At 56.4% G+C, this 13,051-nt stretch overlaps 1 protein-coding gene across 2 annotated transcripts in view; it reads left to right on the top strand.

Annotated features, from left to right (window-relative positions):
- UNC5B (unc-5 netrin receptor B) overlaps nucleotides 1-13,051 on the top strand; it is an 84,244-nt gene that overhangs the window by 51,353 nt on the left and 19,840 nt on the right. For both annotated transcript variants that reach the window (XM_046653061.1, XM_046653060.1), the window contains exon 2: nucleotides 11,274-11,498. In XM_046653061.1, coding sequence (XP_046509017.1) covers nucleotides 11,274-11,498 — 225 coding nt within the window. The remainder of the gene's footprint in view (nucleotides 1-11,273; nucleotides 11,499-13,051) is intronic.

The following is a 13,051-nucleotide window of genomic DNA, read 5'->3' as shown; positions in this document are numbered from 1 at the left end:
TTCCCGACAACCCTGGGTGTGAAGCAAGTAAAAGTGGCTCCATTTCCCAGAACAGAAAATTGGGGCCCAGAGAGACGTGGCTTACCCAAGGTCGCCTCATGAGCCACTGACAGCAACCAATGTGTTTCAGCGCCAGGAATATGAGGGATTATAGGAACCTGGGGAATGAGAAATCCCTACAGTGGTCAAGGTGGAAGTAGTCGAGGCCTGCTTCCTGGAGGAGGGGGCTGGTTCCTTGACTGAGAAGGAGGGAGCTACAGACAAAGCTGTAGATTTATTTCTTCACTGATGGTGGGTCAGCAGGCAGAGGGCCCAGCCCATGACTGTGGGGCTGGGCTGGAGGCAGACTGAGCAGGAGTCTGAGGATCAAGATGTCTGGATCCTTAACCTTGAACGTTTGCTGTGAGCATCCCTGGGTGGGCCTGAAGCTTGGTCGTTGCTCTCCAGGCCGTACCATAGGCAGGATCGACAGGGAGTACTCAGGAAATGTTGGATGAATGAATGAAAAAATGGCAGTGAGTCCCTACCCACCCCCCATCTCCCTCCAGGTACACCTGAGCAGCCATCTAGGCCTTCCCCTTGGCCAGTGCCACCTGTCTCCCCACATCTCCACCACTGACAGCTCAGCTGCTCACCCAAGCTCAGGGCCAGGGTCTTCACCAGTGTTGAACCAGAGAGGGGCAAGAGCAAGAGCATTGAGCTGACTGCCAGGATGCCCACATTCCAGGCCCAGCTTTGCTTCTGACCTGCTGTGTGACCTGAGACCAGTTACTCCCCACCTCTGGGCCCCAGGGTATTCTGGGAGCCTGCGTCTAGCAGGTCTGCTTTCCCTGGGGCCCATGGAACCTTAGTCTAGTCCTGGCCTGTGGAAGAGGCAGAGCAGGAGTGAGGATGAAGGCCAGAGACGGCTGGCCACTTTTGTCCCTTGCCCCCAGGGCATGAGCAGGAACCCAAGTGGATTCCAGGTTCAGAAAAGTACAAGGAGAAGCACCCCCAGCTCCGCTCACCACTACCCCGCCCCCACTGGGCACTCAGCTTTCTCTGTCCCTGTCCCCGTGACGCCATCTCCACCTCCCTGTTCATCTCTCCCCGTTGGTCCCCATTTCACAAATGAGTGAAGGCCAGAATCCGGTCCCCCTTTCTCCCTCTCCCTGCTGCGATTCTCTTTATCCAACGTGATGCCAGGATCCCAGGGGTGCCGCAGCCACTGACTGGCTGCTTGCCCTGGACAAGTCATGGCTCCTCTGGAAGTGACGGGCTTGGACTCAGGTCTAAGGCACCAGAGCCCAGGGTCTGAGCTGCCTTCTAGTGCCTGCCAGGTGGCCCACGGCCAGCACTGGGGTGGGGTCCGGCCAGGCATGGGGACGGTGCTGACGGCAGTGGGCAAGGATCGCAGCGTTTTTCCACTTTGCAATGCGTTGGCAGTTGTCTCCCCTCTGCAAGGAGGGGTTGTTCAGCCCTGAGCCTGACGCTGGGCAGGCAGGGGAAATTCGTGCCTCTGTGCGCTCTAAGAACAGGCTGGACCCTGACTTCCCAGGGCGGCATGGCAATGCCTGGCCTGGAAGGGCAGCAGGGACGTAACCACTACCCTGTCAGGCAGGCCCTGGGCCAGAAGCTGTACCCATGGGCGTTTTGACTTTTCTGGGACAGACACAGGACACTGGACATCTTTCCACCCAGCAGCCAAATGTGCAAAGCCAGCCTGATGTCATTGTCCAGCCGCCCCCCACACCAGCTTTGCATCGTGCACTACTCCAGCGACCCGGAACACAGTGCAGGGACAGTCAGCCCAGCTGGCCTGCGCCCCTCTGACGTGTGTGACTGCTCAGAGAGATGCCTGGGGCATTTTGCTTGTAGTTTAAAAGTTTTCAGTTATCAGCCTTGAAAGGAAAGCATAGGATACACAACTGTGTATGTGAGACCCCGTTAAGTAACAAGATGTGTGTGCACCTCAAAAAGTCAGAGAGGACCAGTGTCCATGTTAATTCTGATAAGTTGGGGGTGGGAATGGGTGACTTTTACTTTCATCCTTATTTTTTCTTAAATTGTATCAGAAAAGGCCAAGAAGAAAAGTATTTTCAATAGAAGGAAAAGGAGAATTTTTAAAATAAATTCCTTCCTCCTCCTCTGGGAGCCTGGAGCCCAGTTTCTCTTACTGGCTCTGCTGCTCAGGTGCTGTGTGATCTGAGGCCAGACAACACCCTCTCTAGTCTCTATCCTAGAGGACAGTGACGAGATGGGCTCTGAGGTTCCATCATTGTGTGGCATCCTACAGGATGGGGTTTTCAAAGGGGCTCCTGTGGCCCCAGGTCAGGCCAACCTGTGCAGAGCTCCTCTGGGTGCTCCCTCCCACACCACCTGCCACCTGAGAGGCTGGGCGGCACAGCTGGAGAAAGTCCTGCATCCCCAGTAGGCCCAGCTAAACCAGCAAACAGGATTTCCAGGCCCTCGAGGAGCTTGCCTTCCACAGAGCAGACCTGTCCAGACACAGCCAACAATCAAACAAATACACAGAGAAGGCAGTTCCACAGAGGGATGAGCACTGTCAAGAAAAGACACAAACAGGACAATGTGGAGGTAGAATGAGGGAGGGTAAAGGATGATGGCTCTACGGTGGGTGGCCAGGGAAGGCCTCCCTGGGAAGGTGACAGGTGGCACTTGAGCTGAGATCTCAGTGACAAAGAGCCAGCCACAAGAGTATGGGGTGGGGGGTGCATTCCAGAGGAGAGAACAGAAAAGGCCCTGAGGTAGGAACAAGCAAGGCGTGTTGGAGGGGCAGGAAACACGCCTGAGGGGCTTGGAGCGCAGTGACTGATGAGTGAGCTTGCAGGATGAGGGTGCGGTGAGGGTGGGACTTCATTCCAGGTGCAGGTGGAAGCCGTGGAGGCTGTAAGTGGGGACTGATTTATTTACAGTTTGTCCGCTCACTCCAGCTGCTATGAGAAGAGTCTCTCTGAGGGGGCAAGGGGGCAGTAGGGAGCACAGGAGGAGGGACCTGGGTGGGACGACGGGCTTGGAGACTGCAGGAGGTGGTGGCGGGTGGCCATGCAGCTTGAGGCGCATCTTGATGGTTCACCTGGCAGCATCCAGGTCCGTCAGGATCGTGGGCTGGATGTGGGGGAGGGAAAGGGAGGCCTCCCCAGGTAGGACCTGAGCAACTGGGTGTTTGGTAGGGTCTGAAATTGCGACTCGAACCCACCCCATCCAGCTCTGGATCGGGAAGAGATGAGCAAATGGAAGAGCAGTTCCTGCACAGGCCTGCGTCATGGTCATTGCCTTAGCGAGTCGACATAAGCAGCCCTAAGGAAGCCCCGTCCCAGCCTGGGTGGGGCTCTCCCGGTGTCCAGGGGAGACTCTTGTGCATTGTGACCTTGGGTGGGTCTTGGTGTGAGCGTGTGTCTGAGAGTGATGTCTTGGGGGCTGCACCAGGCTAGCGGCGAGCCCCTCCCAGGCTCGCATGGATCTCTGTGTGGCTGGGGCCCCCCAAACAAGTCAGGCCCCCAGAGGAAGGGAGGCCAGTGCTGAGGCTGAGAGCTGCTCCAGCCAGCAAGCTGGTGAGCTCTGGAGAGACTCCATTTGCTCAACTGCAAAAGGGGCAGAAAAGTAGCTGCCCCTGAGGATCCCTCAGGGGCACTGTGGCCAGTGGAGGCCCTGTGGCGGAGCGCGAAGAACACCGGGTTTCTTGGTAGCTGTGAGCCTGAGCACATCCGTTCACTTCTCAGCCTCGTTTCCTCATCTGTGAAACGGAACGCCGACCTTGCAGGACTGTTGTGTTGGCGGTGATGTTTGCTGTCACCTTCTGTGGTGCATAAATGGTGTTATGGTGGACCAGAGGGCTTTGAGCTCCTTGTCTGGGAGGGGAAGGGGAAGCAGAATGCCCCTCCCCAGGGCCCAGTGACACCCTGGGGCCTGGCACTTGAAGAGGAACCAAAAGGTAGCCCTGGAAGGACCCAGGCCCAGGCCGAGGGGGCCCCGTGGCCACAGGAAGCATCTAGAGAGAGAGCGTTTGGGCCCAGGGGTGTGGCATACAGCCTTGCCAGGTACCACTGAGAGTCTGAGGGTAGACCGGTGACCCAGTAACCGTCGTGTCCCTCCCTACTTTGTCAGTAGTGTGTGCCTCTATAAAATGGGCCCAGGCTCCATTCTGGGGCTCTGTGCCTTCCCTGGGGCCTCGTCTGCAGCCTCCCATCAGCTCCTTCACTTGCCCTGAGTCCCTCCAGGGGAGAGATTTCTCAGGATCAGCCAGACACCCCCTTCAGGATGGAAGCTTCTGCCTCAGCTGGCCATCTTGGTGAGGCCACTTCCTATGGCCAGCACAGGAAGTGACGTCATGAGCACAGGTGGGTCTGCTGAGGGTATGGGAAAAGGGCTGTGCAAGGAGCCGCCTTTGTTAGGAATAACTCGGCGTCCCCCAAGCCCGCCAGTCCCCATTTGTCATCAGTAACGGCCATTGTAACCGCCTCTGAGGGGGGCCCCAGCCTGAACCCCACAGCCGCCAGGAGCCAGGGCCAGATGGAAGGAGGGCTTTGTGTCCAGGGAGGGGTCCTTCCATGTGGGGTTTGTGTGTTTTTAAAACATAATAATGCATGGGCTCCTCTCCCCCGTCTCTCCCCACTCCCCACTGAGCACATCAGCCTCGCAGTGAATGGAGGAGATTTTCCATGCAGTGGGAGGTCAAGTCTGGCGAGAATTAGCCGGTGTCCAGGGACCAGAGAAAGACTGTGATTGCTGATGATAAATGTGCCCAGCGTGGGGAGTTTCTCTCTCCCTCACCTCCTGCCTGCCCCCCGTCTCCCCTCCCACTCCTGCCCCTCCATGTGGACACCTCCTCACACCAGCCAGCCCTGGAGACACAGGTCTCAGCTACAGATGCCTGGCCCCTGGTGCTGAACCTGGGGCTCCCAGGCCTGGACTTGTCTCCCACCTGGGGGCAAAAACAGTGGACAGGAGTATCAAGGCCCTCCCTACCAAACCACTGCAGCCTTGCCCTGAGGTCTCTGCCCTGGGCAACAGGGCTGACCAGCACTGGACCCTGCTGAGATGGATGGTAGACAGCCCTACCATGGCTGTGCTCTCGCCCCTCCTCAGCCCCGAATCAGAAACTGGGCACTGGTCCAGCTTGGCTGTTAATTTGCTGTGTGATGTGGCATTAGTCACTTCTACTCTCTGAGCTGGTGGAATGCAGGACTCCAGGCCCCTCTGAGTGTTGACTTTGTGTGCTTCTGGCCTGCTGGGCCTCAGGTGTTGAGAGGCTGAGGCATCTGCCAGGGTGGAGTTTCAGGGCTCCCACACACAGCTCGGTCAGAGAACATTTCCTGCCTGGTACCCCGCCCTGGTGCCCAGGCGCCACCCAGTTAGAGAGCACATTTACGTCTGTTTTCTCAGCTGACCTTCAAACACTGCCTCAAAATTGACAGGGCAGCACCTGTTATCTCCTTTTTTGTAGATGGGGAAACTGAGGCCCCAAGAGGTAAAACAATCTTCCCCAGGTCTCAGTGGCAGAGTGAGAATTTGAACCGGGTCTGCTGGCTGTTAGGCCAGCCTGTTCCACCGCATGTCCATCCAGCCTGGGCCCCGGGCTCAGGGCCATCATAAGGGAGGCAGAACCCCCTGGCTTCCCCTAACAGCCAGTGACAGTCTCCCCTTCAGGAACATCAGCACGCTGCCTTTCAGCCTCTCTCTGCTCTCAGGGTGAGCTCTGGGAAATACTTGGTCTTTTTACCTTTGTCCTGAAGCCACTTCCTTCGCCTCCAAAGCCTGTGGCTCCCGCTTACTCTAGTGGCTTAGATTCTGGCACCTCCTAAACAAGCCTGTAGCCTCGACTTCCTCCCCATCCAGGCCTCCCACCTGCTGTCCGGGATCCTGTGTCCCCACCTGGGGCACTGATGGCCCAGGCCCTGGGAGGGAGCCCACGGTGGGCACAGGGCCTGCTGTCCAGTGGAGACTGGGCTCAGATTCCTCACTCTGTCCTGCAAGCTCCCCTCACCTCCCCGGGGACAGGCACCCTGCCCCGGACACCGTGGGGACACCATGAAGGGTGTGGTGTGCTCCTTGCCCTCCAGGAGCAGCTGCCAAAACTGCTAAGGAGCCTTCGAGCTGCCAGGGACAGGGAGGTGCCCACCAGACCCACCCTGGTCACCACTCCTCCCCACATTTTTAGTAGGTTGTGAACAAAATGACTTGTCCGTGAGGAAGCCAGGTTGATGGGGAGGGGATTCAAAGCTGTCTAGTGGATATTTGAAGGAAAGACGAGAAGGCCAGGGAAGGCCGGCTGCAAGCTTCAGAGGCTGGGAAGCTGTCAGGGGAAGAGGAAGTGTGCTGTTTTGTGTAATCTCAGAGGTCAAAATTAGAGCAATGGCTGGAACCTCAGACAACAGATTTCAGCTGAAAGTGAGGAAGACATTTCTGTTATGTCTGTCCAAAGGAAAACCTGGGCAAGAAATGCAGTGGCGAGTTCCCTGTCCCTGGAGGTATGTGAGTCAAGGTGGAATAAGGAGCTGATGGGGGCTGTTGCACAAGATGGCTCTTGAAGAAACCTCTATCCCTGTGAATCTGTGCATCCAAATGAGAGCTCACACGAGACCTCATACAGGCTGGTATAGGGAAATTAAAAGCAAGGGTTTGAATGGCGCCCCCAAGAGGTCAACCCAAAGGTGCTGGTGGTCATTTTGATCTGAGGCCTGGGGTAGGTGGGCTAGGGCATGGTTGGCAAAGCCCAGCAGCAAATGGTTCCTCCTCCTCCCTCCCCAGCTCCCCACACAGTGCTTGGGACCACAGGGTATGCAGGGTCTTTCAGCCAGGAATAGCAATGGCGAGAAAGGTGACCCCACTTTAAGCAAATTCGTTTCATGAAGAAAAAATTCGCTCAGCGGGACAGCCCTGTGTTACCAGGTTCCCCATAAGGCGTCTTCAAATCTCACAGTGTTACAGCGGAGGAAGGCTTGAGACCCACTCGACTGCCTTCCTGGTTTTACACATGGGCCCTGAGGCCTGAGGGGAGGCCACACAGCGCTGCTGGGCCCCAGCTGGGGTGCAAACCCAGGGCTCCTGACTTCAGTGGGGGTTCTTTTCCTGTGTTTTGACTGTCTGTGGTTATGTCTGTGCAGGGATGTGTCATCTTTCATCCCTTCATTTGGGGATAGCTGGGCCATTCGTGTATGCAGCTTTCAAGGCAGGTTGCATTTTTGCAACTATAGGTCCAAATGAGTTCTGCTATTAGAAAAACACACTTGATGTGGGACATTTCCCCGCCAGCAGGAAGTCCAGAGGCCGCTGGCCGGGCAAAGGCGAGGTCTGCTCCTTGGGGACCTCTTCTTAGGTGTTTATTCTCCACTATAAAGATGAGGCAGCCAGGAGAGCTGTAAAGAAGCCAGGGAGGCAGGTGACCAAGAGGTATGGCTCCAAGCCTGGCCTCCTTCCACTGACCAGGTGACCTCAGGCCAGTCCCTTGATGCCACATGTCTTCATCTGTAAAATGGGAAGATAATCCCCACCTTGAGGGTTGTGGGGAGTAAAGCAGGTGACACCTTCGAAGCACCATCAAATAGTGGACATCAATGCCAATTCAGAACTCAGATTCAGGTGTCTGACCACCTGTATTTGTTCCCCGGCTCTGCTACTTACTAGCTTCCTACCCCTGTGCTAGTTACTTAAACTCTCTTGGTCTCAGTTCCCTTGTCTGTATTATGAGGATAATAGTAGTACCTAACTCAAGAAGACTGTGGTTCCCAAACCGCGTGCCAAGGCACCCCAGGGTGCTGCAGCAAATTCACAGGGATGCTGTGGGATATTTTGAATCTTCAAGGAAACACAGTAATACTGGACAGCTAGCAGACACCGCTACAACTCCTCGGTCAAGATAGCTTACATTACATCACACTTCTTTCCTTTCGATGGCATCATATGTTTGCAAAGCTGGGACTCTGGCATTTGGGAGTGCCCAGAAACAAACAATGAGGGTGGCAGTGCCCACTCTGGGTCTAGCTGTGAAAAGTCATTCAGCGCCCAACAGGTGCACACATCCCCATTAGTAAGTCACCGTGGCTGCTTAGATATAGAATACAAACATTCTTTCTTTCAATTTATGTGTATTAGTTTTTCAAATGGCTACTAAATTATTAGGATATAAATACTAAGCTGTTTGGATGTAACTACTTAATAAACAGAACTGCTAGGAATTTCTTTTGGCCTTGGGGTGCCATGAAAAATTACCAAGGGACTAAAGACCAAAAGAGTTTGGAAAGCTCTGTCTCGGGTTCTGTGGTTGTTGTGGGATCCATGGGTTAGTGTGAGACGCCCTCCGAGCAGCGCCTGGCAGAGTGGGCCCCCAGGAACCCCAAGAATCCATTATTGTTCTCCCTCCAAGCAGGCCCCAGAGGGCCTGGCTCGGGTGGCCTCATGCAGGACACCTGCAGAGCCTCCCGCAGCCTCGCGGCCCCAAGCCAGGGCCAAAGAGGAGGGCGAGTGTCCATTGGTTCAGGCATGGGCCCAACTCAGCTGCTACACAGGCCCTGGCAGGGCCCCCAACACCTTTATTTAATTTGCATTCGCTGAGAGCCTGCTGCACACCCGCCAGCATGTGGTCTGCCGGTGGTCCCTCTGGGGAGGAGTCTCAGGGCAGCCCTTGGTTCTTCTTGTCTCCTGGCGGCATGTGCCTCCAGGTTGCCTGGGGGGTGCGGACATTGGCAAGGGGGCAGTAGCTCCATTGAGAGCCGCCCAGTGCTGTCGTGCCGGAGAGGACGAGGACACCCAGCTGTCTTCTTGCCAGGGCCAGGGTAATCTGTGGCGGGGCCGCGGGCCCAGCCGGGGCTCACTGCACTAATGGATGTCTAATGCTGACTTTCCCCAGTCGCGTCTGCGCCTGCTTTATAAATGAGCCGCATTAGGGTGAGAAAACGCAGTCATAAATACAGCCCGCAGCGCCGCAGAGAGCCGGGCAGCCGTCACCGGGGGCTGGGGGCCACGGGCTTAGAAGGTGGGGTGAGCTTGCCACCAAACCCACGGGCTCTGGCACACCTTCTCTCGTGGCCGCCACTCCTGGAGGGAGGCCCAGTACCCCCATTTCGCAGATAAGGTGCCCGAGGCCAGTAAGGCCTGATTCAGACCCAGGAGTGTCTTGCGTCTGAGGGCTGAGCCCTGTCTTACCGACTCGGGCCTGAGGCTGAAGCAGGAGGCTGCTGGTGGGAGCTGGGCATGGAGCCTGGCAGGTTCTCTGGGCTCAGGAACCCTGCGTTATTCCCAGTTTAGCTGCCCGCTAACCAGCTGGCCTTGGGTCACTCATTTGCCCCGGTTGGATGGTCTTCAATTTCCTCAGCTTTGAAACAAGTAGGACAGTCCCAGCCTTGCTGGCTCTTTGACAAGACAGCCCCTGTAACTATAGAGTCCCAGCCAGTGTCAGGGCTGTTAGGATCCTCGGGGGTGGGGACACCCACAGTGCTATGGAGCTACTCCAGCGATGGGCAATGCAGAGTCCTGGGCAACATCTTAAATGCTGAATTCTGTTTCTTGGGTTCAAATCTTGGCTCTGCCTCTTGCTGGCTGTGTGCCCTTGGACAAGTTACTTAGCCTCTCTGAGCCTCAGTTTCCCCATCTATAAACTAGGAACTAGTACAACATACCTTACAAGGTTGCTGCGAGAATTAGGAAAGTTAACTGTGTAAAAAGTACTGAAAACAGTACCTAGTGCATCGTGCTATTTTGATGCACAACTTGTCCCTCCTGTGTGCTGGGCCCTCCTAGGCATCAGTGCATGTTTAGCTCATGTGATCCTCTGAACAGCCCAGAGAGAGGAAGAGTGTTCGCCTCCCTGCCCTCTTCAGAGACGAAGTAACGAGGTCAGATTTAGGGGCTCTCCTGGGTCACACGGAACATGCTGGATGGAGCTGGAGTCACACCCCTTCTTGCTGGCTTCCCCTTTGCTCCCCAGGTTTCTCTCACACACACACCTGCCTGGGTTGCAGAGCCTGGAGCCAGTGACAACCATGCATTTTCTCAGCTCCTGAGCCCCCGTCTTAGCAGGAGCTCTTGGTCCACAAGGAGACGACACAGCCTGGACATGTTAGGCCTGTCTGTTCATTCTGCTCCTGGAGAACCGAGTGTCCCCCTGGCCCCCTGGACTGGGAGACAAGTGCATGATCCCAGGGACCGCTCAGACCTCCCGGGACCCCAGCCCCACATGAGGGACTGGAGCGCAGGGACAATGACAGGGCTGCAGCTGGCAGGCCAGGGGCTGGGCGGACATATGCACTCTGCAGCTTAATTGGTTGTTTCCTCTGGAGCAGTTAGCAGAGGAGGACAAGTCTCCCACTGCTTGTCCCCAGCCACCTGATTGTTTGGCGTTTGGTGTTGGAAAGTCAATTTTCCTAAGCGGATTGTAAACCAATAGCCTGGCCGGCCTGGTCCCCTCCCTCCTCGCACTACTGCTGGCGGCCCCTCTCCCTTCCTGTTTGTGTCACCTCCCGAGGTGCTCTTCTGTCCAGGAAGGCGGGCGGGCCAGGGTTTCCATTTGGCCCCCCTCGGGGAGGAGATGGCCACAGGCACAGCCTCACTGTGTTCCAGCCTCTGAGCTTGGGCCGAGGGTGTGGATTTGCTTTGGTGGGAAAGGCTAAGGGGTGGATCAGAGCCACAGACCAGAGGGGAGGCTCTGGGGGGAGGCTGCCGGGAAGGTGGTCTCCCCTCCATGCTGCACTTGCCTTGGGCTTCCTGGAGGAGGAGTTCCCCTGGGGACCGGGCATTAGGGAGCCCTGGCCTGGTGCAGCCACTCCTACTCACCCTACCCCACGCTCCTGCGGGCCCTGGCTCAGCCCCCACGCTGCAATCAGCCTGTCTGGCTGGGGCTGCGAAGGGCAGCTGGAGCTTTGGGGCAGAGGCGGCCTGCTGTGAGCTCCAGCCTCAACCCACTTTGCAGACCTTCACATAGTGTGGCATCTCCATGGGAAACTGGAGGGAGGCCGGGTAGGGCCAGTGCAGGGGCACCGGGAGGGCCAGAGGAGTGTCCTCGCCCTGATGGCTCCCTCGCCTCGCTCCGTCTGTAAAGAAGTATAATCACACAGCATAGAGCTGGGACTGGCTCCAAAGCACACCCTCTTAAAAGCAGGGCGGGATGGGGAAACTGAGGCCCCAGGAGTGCCAGGCCTTGCCCAGGGCACAGAGGACATCCCCAGCAGGTCTCCTCCAGCTGCGTCCCCCGCCCCACTGCCCTGTCTCTGCCATGGGCCCCGGGGGGATGAGAGGTGCCCAGCCTGCAGCCTCACGGAGCTCTGCTTCCTCCACAGGCACTGACTCGGGCAGCGAAGTGCTCCCCGATTCCTTCCCGTCGGCACCCGCAGAGCCGCTGCCCCACTTTCTCCAGGAGCCGCAGGACGCCTACATCGTGAAGAACAAGCCGGTGGAGCTGCGCTGCCGCGCCTTCCCCGCCACACAGATCTACTTCAAGTGCAACGGCGAGTGGGTCAGCCAGAGCGACCATGTCACACAGGAGGGGCTGGACGTGGCCACCGGTGAGCCTGCCCGCTCACCCGGACACCCCCAGGACGTTCCAGGACACCCCGGGATGCTGAATCCTGGGCCTGCCTCCACCCGGGGCTCCATGGGAGGCTTCACATAGCCATGGCCCCCCTCTGGGCCTCACTTTCCCCTCTGGGATTCACCCTGGATCAGTATTTCCCCACGTGTTCCAGCCTGAGTGACCAAGTGAGATAGCACTGAATGCCTTGCTGAGTACTCGTTCTCTTTCCCTTTCTCTCCTGCTTGCATCAGAAGCAAGTCCAGTTGGGACAGGATTCTGTCACCCCGCCCCAGCATCTGCTGGGCCCCCTGTTTAACAGAGAGGAGCTGGCCTCTGTCTGGCGGCCCTGGCGCTTCCCCGCCAGCCCAGCGTTCCAGGCCATTGTGAATTCACAGGTCCTCTCTGTGGGAAGTGGTACTGTTTCCTTTCGTAATAATGATACACAGTTTCCTTCATAGAAATCTATTGTTTTAGGTTTTAAAAAAAAAAAGAGTTAATAATATTAAGTAAGTAATTATAGAGGTGGTGGTAGGATATAGCCCAAATGCCAGGAAGAAGGGAGGGTGGCTGAAGCGTGGGAACCTGGGAGGAAGCATGTGGCCCCGGGCACCCAGGCAGGGCTCCTCACGTCTCCAGAGCCCCACCTGCCTCCGCGGTACCCGAGGCTAAGTGGGGGCCCACCTGTCCCCAGGCCCCTGGGGTGTGGAAAGCCTTTCCCAGGGCTCAGACCAGGGAGGGGTGCCACCACTGCTGGGGACCTGCAGGCGGCCAGCATTGGGCAGCTCCCGCCGTCTGCAGGCTGGGCGGCTCCCTTGCCCAGAGCCTGCCTCGGCCTGGGTTCTGTTCTCACCATCTCCTCCTTGACCCTTTTCTTCCTCCTGCTTTCTCAGCCTTCTCTGCTTTCCTTCTGTCTCTCCTACCCCTCCCGCTCATCTCTGTGTCCTTCCATGTGTCTTTTTTTCTTATGTCTTCCTCGCTCTCTCTCCTTCTCTCCCCCTCTCTGTCTCGCCCTGTGGCTCTCCCCTGACATACTCTCTCTGACTCTCCCTCCTCCAACGTCTGCTTTTCTGTGAAAAGCTCACAGATTTCCTAGCCACCCAGACTTAAAACCATACCCCAGAATGTGCTTAATGCTACTCAACTGGATACTTAAAAATGGTTAAAAAGATAAGTTTAAGATTTTGTATATTTTACCAAAATTTTTAAAAGAATTTTAAACAATAATAGATTTGGAGACTCATTCTCACTGAAAAGCTGAAAATGAAAAAAGGAATTTCTAAAAGGGAAAAAGAAAACTTACCCCAGCTGCCCCCATTCTCTGGCTGTGTAACCCTGGGAAGCCCCTCAACTTCTCTGAGCCCATTCCTCTCTTAGTAAACTGGAATGTTAACAGAAGGTCCTGGTGAGGATGGAACAAGGTGGAGCCTGCACAGCAATGAGCACAGTGCCAGCACCCAGCAGGTGCTCAATAAATGCCCGTTTCCTCCATCCTCTTTCTGGGCTTTCTTGGCCTCTTTCCTCTTAAAACCTGTCCTTACTTCTCTG

The sequence above is a fragment of the Equus quagga genome, chromosome 2, assembly GCF_021613505.1.
Source record: "Equus quagga isolate Etosha38 chromosome 2, UCLA_HA_Equagga_1.0, whole genome shotgun sequence".
In the NCBI taxonomy this organism is placed as follows: domain Eukaryota; kingdom Metazoa; phylum Chordata; class Mammalia; order Perissodactyla; family Equidae; genus Equus; species Equus quagga.
The sequence above is the reverse complement of the archived record's forward strand: the minus strand, read 5'-3'. Positions and strand labels throughout refer to the sequence as shown.